Below are 17,167 nucleotides of genomic sequence, written 5' to 3'. Positions count from 1 at the left end.
GTCGAAAATCATCCCCAAGAACTAGGGGTACACAGAAACTTGACTTATAATAGAGATGACACTGAAAATGAATGGGGAAAGAATGTTTTTTAATGCACAGTACAAGGTTAAGCAAGCATCCACATGGGAAAAATACTGCAGAAACTCTAACACAGACTCCACATAAAAACCCACCCTATGGGGGCCAGCACTGTGGCTCACTTGGTTAATCCTCCCGCTGTGGTGCCGGCATCTCATATGGGCGCTGGGTTCTAGTTCCGGTTGCTCCTCTTCCAGTCCAGCTCTCTGCTGTGGCCTGGGAGGGCAGTGGAGGATGGCCCAAGTGCTTGGGCCCCTGCACCCGCATGGGAGACCAGGAAGAAGCACCTGGCTCCTGGCTTTGGATCGGCGCAGCTCCAGTGGTAGCGGCCATTTGGGGGGTGAACCAACGGAAGGAAGACCTTTCTCTCTGTCTCTCTCTCTCACTGTCTAACTCTACCTGTCAAAAAAAAAAAAAAAAAATCCTATGTAAGTGCACGGGGGGGCCGTCATTGTGACCTCAGAGTAGGGGAAAGAGAAAGAGAGCGTGAGCTCACTGAGCACCAGCGGGAAAGTGCACAGGCCCGCTGGGCGTCACTCCTGGGCCCAAGAGAGAACCGGAGATTGCAGGTGGGACTGGGAGACCCGCCAGGAGCACAGCGTGACAGCAGCGGGGAGGGAGGCGTGGCAGGGCACCGCCGCCTGGGGGAAGGGGTAGCTCAAACCTACTCTGGATTCGACTCAAACTGACCGTGCATTTTCAAAGTTCACGTGACAAGACTGGCAAGCTGCTCTTCATGCAGTATCCCCACCTCACTCAGAAACAGGTGTTTTCCTCAAGTCACCCCGTCCACTCGGTGACAATGGCTGGCAGGGTCTCCCGGGACAGGTGACTGATCTCAGCAACCTCAGAGGGGTCGCCCTGGGACCCCCTCTTCAACCCTGAATCCTTTTCTCCTCGATTTCAGAGAATTCCCTGCACTCTTTAGAGACCCCCAAGCTGGTTTCTGTTAGACAAAAAAAAAAAAAAAAACCTTCCACGTGATTAGAAATTGCTGGCCACTTTCAGCCTTCTGTCCTGCTGACCAGCCGAGGGTAGGGGAGAGCAACCAACAAGCACGTCCCTTGTCCCTCCGACTTGATTCAGAACCTCTGCCTGACAACCCTGGGACGGATCAGGCACAGAAGGAAGTGGGGAACAAATAGGCAAGACCCAACTAATTGGTCAGTGAAGCCCAAGAGGGGACTGTGGCTTCACTCTGAGGCTGGGGAAGAAGGTACTTCACACCGAGCCCTGTATTCCCTCTTCCCTCTTCTCTGGCTGGGTCTCCACCCGCAGAGGATCTGATAGCACCAGGGAGGAGGTGGCAAAGGCAGAACCTGCATAGAACCCAACCCTTGACCGTTGCCTTCCTTAGACGGCTACCCGCAGCAGGAAGAGTGGACCTGGGCAGGGAAAGGTTAAAGCCACCACCAGGCAGTGGTGTCCAGCAGGAGGGTGGGGAGAGGAGGTGGAGGACCCCTACGGGGGAGGGAGATGTGAGCTCTGGGCAGGAGCCAGTCGGGATCCGACTCCTACCCACTTGTTGCCGTAGAGCGGCTCCCGGGCTCCCGGGCCCAGCACCATGCGCTCCTGCCTGCGGAGATATATCTTCATCGCTGCCTTCTTCATTGTCCTGGGGTTCTTCCTTCAAGAGGATGAAGAAGAGAACACAGAGGGCCGTGTGTCCGTGGTGAGTACCGCAGATGGAGGCCGGCCCCTTGCCAACCCTCAAGGAGGGAGTGGTTCCCAATTGTCTTAAACATTCCAGTCTCATCGCGAAAGTTCTAGAAAGAGAGCATGTGAGGAATTGTGAGCGTCCGAGAAGAGATCAGCTTTAAACCAGCCTGGGATTTAGGCAGAACGTGATGAGGTGCAGGGCAGAGGAGAGGTCATTGTAAGTGTGGTCAGGACGGGACGGGGCACAGGCGGCTCTCGAGGACCCCGCAGCCTGGAAGGGCCAGCAGGTGTTGGGGAGCAGCTGGGCGTGGGCCACCTCCCTCCCCAGGGTCCTCATGTTCTAGTTTCTCACATCAAGTGGAGTCTCCCCCCTCGGTTACAACATCCACAAGTGGCAGGAGCAAACTCCAGCCCATGGGCTGAGACTGGGACTCCACGTTTGCCCTGGGGCACAGCTCGGGGAGCAGGCTGTGAGCAGAGTGCTGGCCCACATGCAAGGACTGCAGAGCCCAGGCACCGTGGGAGAGTTCCTGAAGGGTGCGGCTGGGAGGGGCTTCAGCAGGTCCTGCAGAACCTACACAGCCCACAGCTGGTGACACTGACCTTGGCCAGCCTGGTGAGGGGAGGCAAATTAGAGGAGGGCGTGGCAGGAGCAGGCTCGGGCTGACTCAGCCAATGTCCAGGGCATTCCACGTGACCCTGGGGGCTCCACCTCCCGGCTCGAGGCCCCTACGTCTGCGGGAAAGCCCTTGTCGGGAGCGACATTAACTGCGCCCTGACACACAGCCACCCTGGGCATCCCCAGCCTGTCCTACAAGGGGGACCTGTCCCCAGCTGACTCCAGGAGATCTGGACATCAGCCTCAGCCCTGACCCCCGTCTGTCCTCAAAAGCACAAGAAGACTGTGGTTCGGCAGATGGTTCGGGAGCAATTCAACTCTGAAGTCAAGAACCATCTGGAAGCCTTCAAGGAGATGCAGAAAACCCCCCCTGGGCTCCAGCAGGCCAGCTACAAGCTCCTGGCTGGAGCTCCTCCCCCAGAAAAGAGTGAGTAGGCAGGGGAGGGGCAGTCGGGCTGGGAGGAGGCCAGACAGGAATTTCACCAGAAATGGGAAGGTGGGGGAGGGGAGATGAGGAAGGCAGGGCTGGGAGCCAGGGCCGCGCCATGGGCCCTAGTACTGGTCAGGGTCCTGAGTGCGTTTCCCTCCTGCCTGCCCACCCCTCGAGGGACCAACAGGAGAATGGCCCCCAGGCCACAGTGACCCTGCAGAGCCACATCATAGTGAAGCTCGCTCGTGGCAGACCCCGGAGGGAGGGGGAGAAGGATGGGAGAGGAGCCGGTGGGAGCCTGGGAGAAGGCAGTGGGTAGAGGGGAGATGCAGACCTCAGGTTGCAGAGCATGGGTGGCCACGCCCTGGGGTTTCCCTGCACAGCCTGCATCCTCATAGCTGAGGTGACTCGAGGTCAAGGCCAGGCTGGGATGATTGCCACACCAGCAAATGGACCTTTGGCACATGGCAGCCTTCCCCACACAGCTGCCTTTCAAAGGATGGATCAGATCCTAGAGCTCTGACCAGGACGGACCGGCTGAGGGCAAACCGGCGGGTGTGGCGGTGCGGGCGGGACCTGGGAGGGAGGCCTGGGGCCCCGTCCCGTCCTGTGGTGCTGAAGGTCCCGTGTCTCCCCCAGAACTGCTGACCGTGGGCATTTCCTCGATACAGCATCCTCACAGGAGCCACCTCCTGGACACCTTGCACTCCCTCTTCCAAGCTACCTCCGACCCTGAGCTGGCTCATATCATAGTGCTGGTCCACCTGTCAGACCCTGACCCCGAGCGGCTCCACAGAGCAGCTGCCAATATTTCCGGCCCCTTTGCACCGCACCTAGAGTCCCGGAGGCTGCTTGTGGTCAGCGGTCTTCTCGGCGACTCCCCTCTCCCGCGACCCCTGACGCCCAGTCAGTCCTCGCCCTGTGAGGCTCTGCGCTCCCGGCAGAGAGAAGGTCAGGCCCTGCTCATGAACTTCGCCAGCGAGCTCTCGGAGTACTTCCTGCTGCTGGAAGACAACACGCGGTGCGCCCCCAGGTTTGTTTCTGCCATCTACTGGACGCTGGCGGCCTGGAGGGAGCTGCGCTGGGTGGTCCTGGAGTTCTCCAGCCTGGGCTCCGGGCAGGTTCTGCACAGCCGTGACCTCTCCCGCTTCACCTCTTTCTGCCTCCTCTTCCCCGAGGACGCTCCTACTCACTTGCTGCTCTCTAAATTCCGTCTTCTCTTGGCTCAAACCGTTCCTATTCGTTTCGGCGTCTCCCTCTTCCACCACATGGGCAACAGGTCCCAGCTGGAGGACGCCTGCTTTCCTGTGGAGGAGGACAGGGTGTTTGGGGAGGCGGACAACCCCGCCGCGGTGGTTCGCACCGACATGCTGTCCCTGCTGCACATCGGCCCCCAGTACGCCTACGTTCTCAACGAGGAGTACTACTCCACCCTGGACCCCGTGGAAGGCAACCACCTGACTGTCATCCTGGACAGCCCGCAGAGAGTCATCCGGGTCGCGGTGCTGACAGGCACTTTGGAGCAAGGGCTGTACCGGCTCCACCAGGGGCAAGTTCTGCTGGGCTCTGAGCCCTTAGGGGATTCCTGGGGCTGTGCTCGCTACACCCTGCTGGGGCCGCTGGTGGGAGGGAATCTGGACCAGAGGGTGTTTTACGAAGAAGGTGCGGTGGAGCAGCTGAGTTGTATACAACTGCTGGTGTTAGAATCTCAAGAGTCTTGGCTTCTGATTAAGCAGATCAAAGTCTGGACGGAGTCTGAGGAAGAGGAGGAGAGTTAGGGGGTACAACGGGGACGCGGAAAGAATCAGGCTTGGGAATGGGATCTGCATGGTTGGAAAGAAATAAATCTAGAACTTAATCAAAGGATGCTCATTCCAAGTAGGGTGACTATGAAATTTATTGTCCATACTGGGAGCCTCTGGAGAGGGAAAGGACGTGCTGTGAAAAATGACACAGAGCAAGAGATGGGAAACCAGGGCTGTCCCGGGTACCAAGCGGTGGTGGCACCCCGATTCTGAGTTCTCTAGGCTACTCTGGGTAGATGACACTGTCTGATGGGAGACGGACACAAGACAGAAGACTTTTGTCTTCCAAGGGAGAGAGAGAGAGAGAGAGAGAAGAAGGAGGAAGAGGGGTGGGGGATCGTGGACCGACTTGGTTCTTGGCCATACAGGTGCTTCCCAGGATCTCTCCTTGAGTCTAGAGTTGGCAGTAGTCTTAACAGCACCGCGACCACTGACTTGGCCATACCGGTGGATCCAGATGTCTTCACACTGAGACCCTGTTGAACCTGTTTGCTGGGCTGGGATTTGGGAATGGGTGTTTCAAGTATGCACGACCCTGCTAGAGTGAGGGCAGAAGCTGGTGTAGGCTCACGTGTTTCAGTTTGAGGAGAGAACACTTCGCTTTCATCCGAGCATTGATTTGTCCCCCGTCTCCCTCAACATTTCAGAATAGCTAAACCAGCAGGCGCACCCTCTTGAGGAAAGACATGGTACATTTCTTATTGCAGAAATCTTTCTATTTTCATTGCAAAATAAGTAGTTAGACTCATATCCTCCTCCGTGTATCTGTTCAGCACATACCTGGGTGCGTACTGCATGCTGGGTGCTGTTCAAGACAGCATGAATAAGACGAACCAAAGATAACATCAGGGCTGGCGCTGTGGCACAGCAGGTTAACGCCCCAGCATGCAGCACCCACATCCCATATGGGCGCCGGTTCAAAACCTGGCTGCTCCACTTCCGATCCAGCTCCCCACTATGGCCTGGGAAAGCAGTAGAAGATGGTCCAAGTCCTTGGGCCCCTGCACCCGCGTGGGAGACCCAGAAGAAGCTTCTGGTTCCTGGCTTCAGATCGGCACAGCTCTGGCCATTGTGGCCAATTGGGGAGTGAACCAGCGGATGGAAGACCTCTCTCTCTCTCTCTCTCTCTCTCTCTCTCTCTCTCTCTCTGCCTCTCCTCTCTCTGTGTAACTCTGACTTTCAAATAAATAAATAAATCTTTAAAACAAAAAGATAACATCAGCAAGGGACTTGACAGCAAAAAGAAATAATTAAAATGAAATGTGGCAGAGATGTCAATCTTCAAGTTGATGAACCCTAATAAACACACAAATGCCGTTTTTTTGCAGTTTCTTATTTTTGAGAAGTTTCCTTTCACTAGAATACTTATTCATCCATTAGAAACACATGGAAGACCATATGCACATCTCGCGAAGAACAAAATTCCCTTGTCTCTTGCCATTAAGGTTGCCCAGCAGTCGAAAACAAAATCTCTGAGTGGGATTTCCATGAAAAAATCTGAGAGCAGCTGAGTCAGCTGACAGGAATCTTTAGTGCATCGCCTGAGAATCCTCTCTACCTTGCTACTTCCCTCTTGCTTTAAATCAAATACTTTTTATGTTTATGCAACCTCTGGAGTTGTCTCCAATGAGAGGTCTGGTTCCAATAACCTACTCTTCTATTTTTAAAAAAAAAAGTTTACCTGTGACCTAAAAAGATCTCCAAGATTCACCATTTAAATGAAAAAAAAAAATCATTATTCATTCTACACCTATATTCAGGGTAATAATGAGAAGAAACTTTAGGCAATCCTGTGCCCAGTAGGTTTTTCTGACTACGAACCCCGTGAAACCCTCTTGATGGAAACAGCTACACATACATCAGGGATGAAATCAAGGCACGCGAGTCGACCTCCAAAAGATCATGGAAACGTATATCATGAGATGCATTGCTTTCAAAACATTTTGCACCAAAATAAACATCTTTTCATTCCATTTTTCCACAAACTTTTGGAGGTAACCTTGGACTGAAGTTGTTTTTAGGAGCCAGCTCTGTGGCACAGCAGGTTAAGCCACGGGCTGCAGCTCCAGCATCCCATACAGGCACCAGTTCATGTCCTGGTTGCTCCACTTCCAATCCAGCTCCCTGCTAATGCACCTAGGAAAGCATGAGAAGATGGCCCAAGTCCTTAGGACCCTGCACCCTCGTGGGAAACCCAGAAGAACTTCCTGGCTCCTGGCTTTGGCCTGACCCAGTCCTGGCTGTTGTGGCCATTTGGAGTGTGAAACAGCAGATGGAAGATCTTTCTATTTTTCTTTCTTTCTCTCTCTTTCTCTCTCTGTAACTCTGCTTTCAAATAAATATTTTTTAAAAAGTTTTTAAGTTTATTAGTGAAATGAAAGGAGAAACTCACAGAAACCAAAAACTTTAAACAAAATAGGAACTCAAATGGGTAAATGAAGACTTCAGCTAGTTTTTGCCCTAATGAAGCGAGTCTAATACAGGACACCAAGCTCCTTTTTTAACAGCTGTGCAAGAAGCATGGGACAAGAGAAAAGGTCAGAGGTTATTCCACAGTGTCAAGTGTAATGGGAGACCGCCAGGTAAAGCTACTCCCACAAGAGACTACCTAGCAGCCGATTCACTCTCCAAACACCTGCAGTGGCTGGGGCTGAGGCTGGGCACCAAGAACCCAATCCATGTCCCCCACGTGGGTGGCAGGAACCCGTCAGCACTGTTTTCCAGGGTCTGTGTTCACAGGAGCTGGGGTCAGAAGCCAGAACCAGGTGGTGTAGCCAGACATACCTGACACACCTGCCCCCCAAGATTACATTTTAAATGGGTCCTAACCCAAGCTCATAGTGCCACCCACCGTGATGCCTGAAAAGAGCAAATAAAAATATTTTGGTATAATCTAGGACTCAGAGAATCCCTACAAAATTCCAGGAAACATGGGCTCAGAGGAAAAATAAATATCACAAATGCACAAGGTAATTAAACCCCATACTGAGACCCACAAGCAAATTAATTCAATCAAATCAGAGCAGAAAGACGTCAAATACCCAAACCAACAGATACATCACAAAAAGTAATTTCATGGGGCCAGCACTGTGGCATAGCAGGTAAAGCTGCCACCTGCAGTGCCGGCATCCCATATAGGCGCCAGATAAAGTCCCGGCTGCCCAACTTCCAATCCAGCTCTCTGCTATGGCCTGGGAAAGCAGTAGAAGATGGCCCAAGTGCTTGGGTCCCTGCACCCATGTGGGAGACCCAGAAGAAGCTCCTAGCTCCTGGCTTTGGATCCTGGCACAGCTCTGGCTGTTTCAGCCAACTGGGGAGTGAGCCAGCAGATGGAAGATAACTCTCTCTCTGCCTCTCCTTCTCTCTTTGTGTAACTCTGACTTTCAAGTAAAATAAATGAATCTTTAAAAAAAAAAAAAGGATTTTCACATTATTAAGGCAAATGTCAGCATTGGAAATATGAGTAAACAATAAGCTACTTGGGGCCAGCTATGTGGTGTTGCCAGTAAAAATACTGCCTGCGACCCCAGCATCACATACGAGCACCAGTTCATGTCCCAGCTGCTCCACTTCCGATCCAGCTCCCTGTTAATGGCCCGGGAAAAGAAGCAGAAGAAGGCCCAAGTGGTTGGGCCCCTGACACTTATGTGGGAGACCCAGATGTGATACTGCTGGCTCCTGGCTTCAGCCTGGTCCAGCCCTGGCAGTTGTGGCCATGTGAGGTGTGAACCAGTGGATGGAAAATCTCTTTGCTTCTCTCATCTCTGTAACTCTGATTTTCAAATAAATTAACAAATATTAAAAAACAACAATAAGTGACTAACAAGAAAATTTTGAAAATGTACAGTTAAGTAAAATTGCTTTCATTTATATGGAAATAATTTCTCATCTGTGGAACATGGAATGAAAAGAGCCATTGCGTGGGACACCCATATCGCATTTGGAGTGCTTGCTCCAGTCCCGGCTACTCCGCACTCCCAGTGTAGCTTCCTAATGTGCTAGGGAGGTAGCAGATGACGGCTCAAGTACCTGGGTTCCTGCCACTCACAGGGAAACCTGGATAGAGTCCCTGGCTCCTGGCCCAGCCCCAGCTTGTGTGTGTGTGCGTGTGTGTGTGTGTGTGGTTCCATGATGTCTTTTTTTTCCTTTTTTTATTTATACAAAGAGAACAAATTTCATGTATTTCCTATACACAGTTTTAAAAGCATAATGATACTTCCCACCACTCTCTCCCTCAATCCCATCCTCCCTCCTACTTTTCTTATTTTTCTTTTAATTTTTACAATGACAGGCTTATAATTTATTTTTAAATGATTTATTTATTTGTTTGAAAAGCAGGGTTACAGAGAGGAGATGCGGGGGGAGGGAGAGCTTCCATCCACTGGTTCACTCCCCAGATGGCTGCAGTGCCCGGAGCTGGGCCGATCGGAAGCTAGGAGCCTTCGAAGGCCTCTGCTCTGGTCTATGATACTCCTGTTATCTAGAACCACCCACGTCCTCAAGGGACACCCTGTGTGCCGCACCTGCTATACTTCTTGGGCTTCTTTATTGGAATGGCAGAGTCTGGGTCTCCGGGTCTCCCACGTGGGCACAGGGGCCCAAGCATTTGGGCCATCTTCTATTGCCTTCCCAGGCCATAGCAGAGAGCTGGATCAGAAGTGGAGCAGCCAGGACTTGAACCAGTGCCCATATGGGATGCCGGCACTGCAAGCTGCGGCTTTTACCTGCTACGCCACAGTGCCGGCCCTGCTTATAATTTACTTTATATTCACAAGCTTAACCCTCCAGTAAATAAAGAACTCAACAAATAGTAACTAGAAAAACCACTGTTCCTCAAGAATATGAACAAGGGCTATAAACAATAGTCAAATCTCAAAATGTCAATCTCACTCACATACATTACATTTTTTTCTACTCTGTAATTAGTTATCACAGATCAGGGAAAACATGCTGCTTGTCTTTTGGGGACTGATTTTTGCACTAATGGTCTCCAGTCGCATCCATGTCGCTACAAAAGGCAGCCCAGCTTGTGCAGGCATTGGAAGAGTGAGTCAGCAGATGGAAGTGGCTCTCTCTGTCTCTGCTTTTCATATAAATCAGTAAATTAATTTAAACGTTTTCTTTAAAACCTGGAGCAGGCATCTAAGGACCGTTATCATTATTTAAAGAATTGCCTCCTGCTTCTCTCGCAAGAAGACCGTCCAGCCAGCCCTCGGAGCCGCCAGCTCCCTCGCTTCCCGCCGTCCTGCATCCCAAGCCCTGTCTGAAGCCCCATCAGTCCTTTATTCTCTGACAAATTGCAGTGGTCAAAGGGGCATGAAGAACGTGCACTTCGTTCAGGCCGTCATCCTTAGCAAAGACTAACCAAGGGGTGCGCGAATTACAGTGAGGAGTAGTGGGCAGGAAAACAAAGATGAAAGAAGCCATTAAAATAAGAAAAGAAGCAGCAACTGATCTCAGTAATTTCCAGGGTTCTTGCTGTGCCCATGAGAAGATGAAATCTCTCCAGATATGGGCTCCTCACCCCCAGACTATGCCACCCCAAGAAATACAGCAGGTACAGAACACACAGTGTCCCTTGAGGACGTGGGGACGTGGGTGTTCTAAATAGCAAGTGTGTCAGAGACCAAAGCAGGGGCCCGCGTGGCCCAGAGGATTGCGCTACAGCTTGCAATGCCCACAACAGAGAACCAGGTACGGTCCTAGCTGCTCCACTTCCGACCCAGTTCTCTCTATTTATTTATTTATTTATTAAAGATTTATTTATTTACTTTGAAAGTCAGTTACACAGAGAGAGAAGGAGAGGAAGAGGGAGGGAGAGGTCTTCCATCCATTGGTTCACTCTCCAATTGGCCGCAGTGGCCGGAGCTGCGCCAATCCGGAACCAGGATCCAGGAGTTTCTTCCAGGTCTCCCATGTGGGTGCAGGGGCCCAAGGGCTTGTGCCATCTTCTACTGCTCTCCCAGGCCATAGCAGAGAGCTGGATGGGATGTGGAACAACCAGGACTAGAACCGGCACCCATATGGGATGCTGGCACCGCAGGCGGTGGCTTTACCCACTATGCCACAGCGCTGATCCAGTTCTCTAACAATGTACCTGGGAAGATGGCCCATGTGCTTGGGCTCCTGCAACCCACACAGGAGACCCAGATGGAGTTTTTGGATCCTGGCTTCAGCCTGGCCCAGCCCCAGCCATTGCATCCATTTGGGGAATGAACCAACAGGTGAACAATCTCTCTCTCTCTCTCTCTCTCTCTCTCTCTCTCTCTCTCTCTCTCTCCTCCACCCCCATCCTCTTGCTCTTGCTTTGTCTTTCAAATACATCTTTAAAAAAAAAAAAAGGCCAGAACAAAGGTAATTATAAAGTGAGACAACAGATAAATGTTTGGTTTTGCTTCCCCAGGTCTACTCTATGCTCACCCCACGCACGCCTTCTTCGGAGTCTCCCTCCATTCCATCGTCCCCGATTTCCTTCTCATCAATAGTGGTTTCCTAGCAGGAATGATTGTTCCTCCAGGAGACGGTCAGCGAAGTCTGGAGAGCTTTTCGGCTGTCGGAACTGGGCAAGGCTCCTAACCTCTGGTGCAAAGAGGCTGGGGATGCTCTAAACAAACAATGGACAGAGCAGCCCCCCGGAGGTAATGTGCCCCACTCAAATGTCAGCGGGGTCAAGGTGGAGAAGGCCCCGCCCTGAGGAACTGGCAGTGTGTTAGGGACAGACGGGACTACTTTTAAACAACTGCACTAAACACAGAACATTCCAAAATCGTGTAAAAAAATTCTACACTGTGGCGTAGTGGGCTAAGCCTACACTTGTGGCATTGACATGCCATGTGGGCGCAGGTTCATGTCCCAGCTGCTCCACTTCTGATCCAGCTCTCTTCTATTACCTGGGAAAGCAGTAGTGCTTGTGTCCCTGCACCTGCTTGGGAAACAGAGAAGCTCCTGGCTTTGGATCAGCTCAGCTCCAGCCTTTGCGGCCATCTGGGGAGTGAACCAGAAGATGGAAGACCTTTCTCTCTGTCTCTTCCTTTCTCTGTAACTCTACCTCTCAAATAAATAAATAAAATCTTTAAAAATAAATCTCCATCCTTGAAAGGATTATATCTATACTTTGTAAATTTATGAAGTTCTCTCTTAAACCCTCTCCAATCAAGATTTCACCCTTAGTATTCAAACAAAATAGCTCTTATTGAGATTTCTAATGATGCAGAGGCAGGAGGAAAACCAAGTGAGTGTGATGTGAAGACAGTGTGATGTGAAGACAGTGTGTCAAGGAGGATGAAATAATACGCGAGGTCAAAGACCACTGGTAGGCCACGTCCACTGCCAGTCCTAGGACTTAGCAAGGTGGAGCTCAAGCACACCAGCCTCAGAGGGGTTCCCCAAACTTAACTACTTCCAGGTCTATCAGTTGTTTCTTCTGGTATTGCATCTATATTTCTAAATGATTTGCTTACATTATCATTTTTAATTCAACAAGCAGGGAGAGAGAGAGAGAGAGGGCCCCCATCCACTGGCTCTCTCCCCAAATGCCCACAATGGGCAGGACTAGGCCAGGCTGTAGCTGGGAGCTAAGAATTCAGTCCAGGGTTGCAGGGACCCAACGACTTGAGCCATAACGTTGCCTCTCAGAGTCTCCATTGGCAGAAAGCTGGAATTGGGAGCAGGAGCCAGGAATCTAAACTTCGTACTCCAACATGGTACCCAGGGGTTTTAACCACTAGGCCAACTACACTACCACTTTTTAAATTATTTGTTTATTCCTTATTTGAAAGGCAGAGCCAAAGAGAGAGAGAGAGGCAGAGAGAATTTTTCATCCTCTGGTTCATTTCCCAAATGGCTCCAGCAGCCAGGTCTGGGGCAGGCTAAAGCCAGGAGGTTGAACTCCATCTGAGTCTCCCACGTGGGTGATAGGGCCAAGACACTTGGGCCATCAGCTGCTGCCTTCCCAGGCACATTAGCAGAAGCTGAATCAGAAGCAGAGCAGCCAGGACTCAAATCCACACGTTGATACGAGATGCCACGTCACAAGCAGCAGCTTAACAAGCTGTGCCTCAGCACCAGCCCCTACACCACCATTCTTAAATGCATTTGCTTTGCACACGATTCCTTGTTAAGTTAGATACAGGTCCAAGCCCTTTTTTGCTGCCCCACAAACATTCAGTTATTATTCTTCCATTCCTTCATGATGGTCTCATCGGTGGCTGCATTACGATGCTTTTTTTTTTTTTTAATCAATCACTGTTGAAAGGTCGTTTTGGGGGCCGGCACTGTGGTGTGGCAGGTAAAGCCACAGCCTGCAGTGCCAGCATCCCATATGGGTTCCAGTTTGAGTTCCAGCTGCTATACTTCCTATCCAGCTCTCTGCTGTGGCCTGGGAAAGCAGTAGAAGATGGTCCAAGTCCTTGGGCCCCTGCACCCATGTGGGAGACCTGGAAGAAGCTCCTGGCTCCTGGCTTTGGATCAGCACAGCTCCGGCCATTGCAGACAACTGGAGAGTGAACCAGCGGATGGAAGACCTCTCTCTCTCTCTCTCTCTCTCTCTCTGTGTGTGTGTGTGTGTGTCTCTTTCTCTCTCTGTGTAACTCGTTCAAATAAATAAATCTTTTAAAGAAAAAAAGGTAGTTTTTTGGGTGCACTTTTCCAGGGCATTCCCATGGCTTGGACTCTTGCTGTGGATTTGTTCTGAGAGGAGGAGTGCAGTGGGGGCTAGAGGCACAGAGTCACCACACAGACCCCGGGAATCCGGTGAAAGAAGGCAAGACACAAGCAGCCCGCAGACTCGTTTATTTCAGTTGGTACAGCAGCTTATATAGTCAAAGCAGCCAATCCGGTCAAGGGGTGGTCTATGCCCTAACCAATCACAGCCTGTTGCCAGGCAGGCTCCATTGCCAGCGGCCATCGTGGCATGGCCTTATTCCACTGCATTGGACATCATTTTCCAGGATGTGTGGACAGCAACCAGCCTTCGATGCCAGAGCAGTGTCTTCCCCTGGGGAGGGAGCAGATTTACCTATCAAGACAGGGACTCCCTGTGGAGTGATTCAGAGGCTATTTTAGGTTAAGGAGATCTCCCTTCTCTCCCAGACAGGATTAGCTTTATACTGTCTCCGTGTGACGCAAAGACTGGGCAGGTTTGGTAGTGGTCCCCTTCATAACTCAGGGGGTTTGCTAGGCTTAGCGTGTGTCAGCTGTGACAGGGACCCACCATCAGCCTGCTCCACACTGCCCTGTCCCCACCAAACTGCCCGCTGCCTGCTTGGGCCCACTGCTTCCTTGCCAGCCGGATTTCCGGAAGTGGGGTGAGTCCACCCGGGAGCCACACGGTGTTTAGGGCTTGCCTGACCTCTTGCTTTGACAGTGAAACCTGTGTTTCTGTTTTCCTCCATGTGTAGTTTCTTCCTAGAAAATAAAAGTGCTGGCTGGTGCCGTGGCTCAATAGGCTAATCCTCTGCCTGCGGCGCCGGCATCCCAGGTTCTAGTCCCGGTCGGGGCGCTGGATTCTATCCCGGTTGCCCCTCTTCCAAGCCAGCTCTCTGCTGTGGCCCGGGAGTGCAGTGGAGGATGGCCCAAGTGCTTGGGCCCTGCACCGCATGGGAGACCAGGAGAAGCACCTGGCTCCTGGCTTCGGATCAGTGCGGCACGCAGGCCGCAGCAGCCATTGGAGGGTGAACCAACGGCAAAGGAAGACCTTTCTCTCTGTCTCTCTCTCTCACTGTCCACTCTGCCTGTCAAAGAGAAAAAAAAAAAGAAAGAAAGAAAGAAAAGAAAAGTGCCTGTTTTGTGATTTCCAGTGTTGTGGGTGCTTGGGATGCATCAGGAAACACAAGATCGCTGCTGTCAGGGAGCTCCCGCACTAAAGGGGCAGGAGAGGCAGGGACGTGGCCATCGGTGTGATGCGGAGGCACTGCAGGGTGCTGTGTCATCGGTGTGATGCAGAGGACTGCAGGGTGCTGAGTCATCGGTGTGATGCAGAGGACTGCAGGGTGCTGAGTCATCGGTGTGATGCGGAGGACTGCAGGGTGCTGAGTCATCGGTGTGATGCGGAGGACTGCAGGGTGCTGAGTCATCGGTGTGATGCAGAGGACTGCAGGGTGCTGAGTCATCGGTGTGATGCGGAGGACTGCAGGGTGCTGAGTCATCGGTGTGATGCAGAGGCACTGCAGGGTGCTGAGTCATCGGTGTGATGCGGAGGACTGCAGGGTGCTGAGTCATCGGTGTGATGCGGAGGCACTGCAGGGTGCTGTGTCATCGGTGTGATGCGGAGGACTGCAGGGTGCTGAGTCATCGGTGTGATGCGGAGGCACTGCAGGGTGCTGAGTCATCGGTGTGATGCGGAGGACTGCAGGGTGCTGAGTCATCGGTGTGATGCGGAGGCACTGCAGGGTGCTGAGTCATCGGTGTGATGCGGAGGCACTGCAGGGTGCTGTGTCATCGGTGTGATGCGGAGGACTGCAGGGTGCTGAGTCATCGGTGTGATGCGGAGGCACTGCAGGGTGCTGAGTCATCGGTGTGATGCGGAGGACTGCAGGGTGCTGAGTCATCGGTGTGATGCGGAGGCACTGCAGGGTGCTGTGTCATCGGTGTGATGCGGAGGACTGCAGGGTGCTGAGTCATCGGTGTGATGCGGAGGCACTGCAGGGTGCTGAGTCATCGGTGTGATGCGGAGGCACTGCAGGGTGCTGTGTCATCGGTGTGATGCGGAGGACTGCAGGGTGCTGAGTCATCGGTGTGATGCGGAGGCACTGCAGGGTGCTGAGTCATCGGTGTGATGCGGAGGACTGCAGGGTGCTGAGTCATCGGTGTGATGCGGAGGCACTGCAGGGTGCTGAGTCATCGGTGTGATGCGGAGGCACTGCAGGGTGCTGTGTCATCGGTGTGATGCGGAGGACTGCAGGGTGCTGAGTCATCGGTGTGATGCGGAGGCACTGCAGGGTGCTGAGTCATCGGTGTGATGCGGAGGCACTGCAGGGTGCTGAGTCATCGGTGTGATGCGGAGGACTGCAGGGTGCTGAGTCATCGGTGTGATGCGGAGGCACTGCAGGGTGCTGAGTCATCGGTGTGATGCGGAGGACTGCAGGGTGCTGAGTCATCGGTGTGATGCGGAGGACTGCAGGGTGCTGAGTCATCGGTGTGATGCGGAGGCACTGCAGGGTGCTGTGTCATCGGTGTGATGCGGAGGACTGCAGGGTGCTGAGTCATCGGTGTGATGCGGAGGCACTGCAGGGTGCTGTGTCATCGGTGTGATGCGGAGGACTGCAGGGTGCTGAGTCATCGGTGTGATGCGGAGGCACTGCAGGGTGCTGAGTCATCGGTGTGATGCGGAGGCACTGCAGGGTGCTGTGTCATCGGTGTGATGCGGAGGACTGCAGGGTGCTGAGTCATCGGTGTGATGCGGAGGCACTGCAGGGTGCTGAGTCATCGGTGTGATGCGGAGGACTGCAGGGTGCTGAGTCATCGGTGTGATGCGGAGGCACTGCAGGGTGCTGTGTCATCGGTGTGATGCAGAGGACTGCAGGGTGCTGAGTCATCGGTGTGATGCGGAGGCACTGCAGGGTGCTGAGTCATGGGGGACGAGACGTGGCTTGAAGCTGTAAAAGTACTCAGCCTGTAAAAACAGCCTCATAGACCACAGGTCTTCAAAAAAGGTCATGGAAAACACATATTATGAAAAGACTATGCATGGGTTTTAGAATTGTTTTGCACCAAAGGAAGCTCTTTGGGGCCAGCATTGTAACACAGTGGCCTAAACCTCCACCTGCAAGTGCTGGCATCCCATACGGGCGCCAGTTCAAGTCCTGGCTGCTCCTCTTCCCATCCAGCTCTCTGCTATGGCCTGGGAAAGCAGCAGAGGATGGTCCAAGTCCTCGGGCCCCTGCACCCACATGGGAGACCCAGAGGAAGCTCCTGGCTCCTGGCTTCAGATGGGCCCAGCTCCATTTGGAGTGTGAACCAGCAGATGGAAGACCTTTCTCCCCATTATGCCACAGCGCCTGCCCAGTAAGGAAGACCTTTCTTTATGCCTCTCCCTCTATCTGCTTGTAACTCTAGCTCTCAGATAAATAAGTAAATCTTTAAAAGAAAAAAAAAAGAAACTCTAATTCCATTTCCACTCACATTTTGAAGCTGCCTCGCCCTGTCATTAACCATAGGCCACCTAGTGCCCAACGGATCTGCTGAAGGTGCTTGTCCTTTTGCACCATGGTTTTTTGTGCTTTGGCCAACGCCTCCCCAGCCTGCCCTGGTAACCACCACTCTCCTCCGAGCCCTAGGGAATCTACATTTCTAATTGCACACTTGGAGATCATGATGCATTTCCTTTTCTGGGCCTGGCTTATTTCACTCAGTGGACTGTCCTGCAGGTCCATCCGGGTCCTCACTGGTGACAGGATTCCCTTCTTCTCCCCAGGCTGAGCAGTATCCACTGTGTAGAGACCACATTTTCTTCATCCATTCGTCCACTGACAGACACTTAGGTGGATTCCGTATCTTCACTATTTTTTTTTTAAACAGGCAGAGTGGATAGTGAGAAAGAGAGAGACAGAGAGAAAGGTCTTCCTTTTTGCCATTGG

General features: G+C 52.4%; 1 protein-coding gene across 1 annotated transcript; it reads left to right on the top strand.

Moving 5' to 3' along the window:
- The first annotated feature begins 1,643 nt into the window (after positions 1 to 1,643).
- Positions 1,644 to 5,431, top strand: LOC133773379 (alpha-1,6-mannosyl-glycoprotein 4-beta-N-acetylglucosaminyltransferase-like). Its single transcript, XM_062210747.1, has 3 exons — positions 1,644 to 1,751; positions 2,583 to 2,784; positions 3,427 to 5,431. The coding sequence occupies exons 1-3, from the start codon at positions 1,644 to 1,646 to the stop codon at positions 4,563 to 4,565; spliced, it is 1,449 nt and encodes a 482-aa protein (XP_062066731.1). The 3' UTR covers positions 4,566 to 5,431.
- The last annotated feature ends 11,736 nt before the right edge of the window (positions 5,432 to 17,167 follow it).

The sequence above is a fragment of the Lepus europaeus genome, chromosome 14 (assembly GCF_033115175.1).
Source record: "Lepus europaeus isolate LE1 chromosome 14, mLepTim1.pri, whole genome shotgun sequence".
NCBI classification, from domain to species: domain Eukaryota; kingdom Metazoa; phylum Chordata; class Mammalia; order Lagomorpha; family Leporidae; genus Lepus; species Lepus europaeus.
This window is presented reverse-complemented; position numbering and strand designations above follow the sequence as displayed.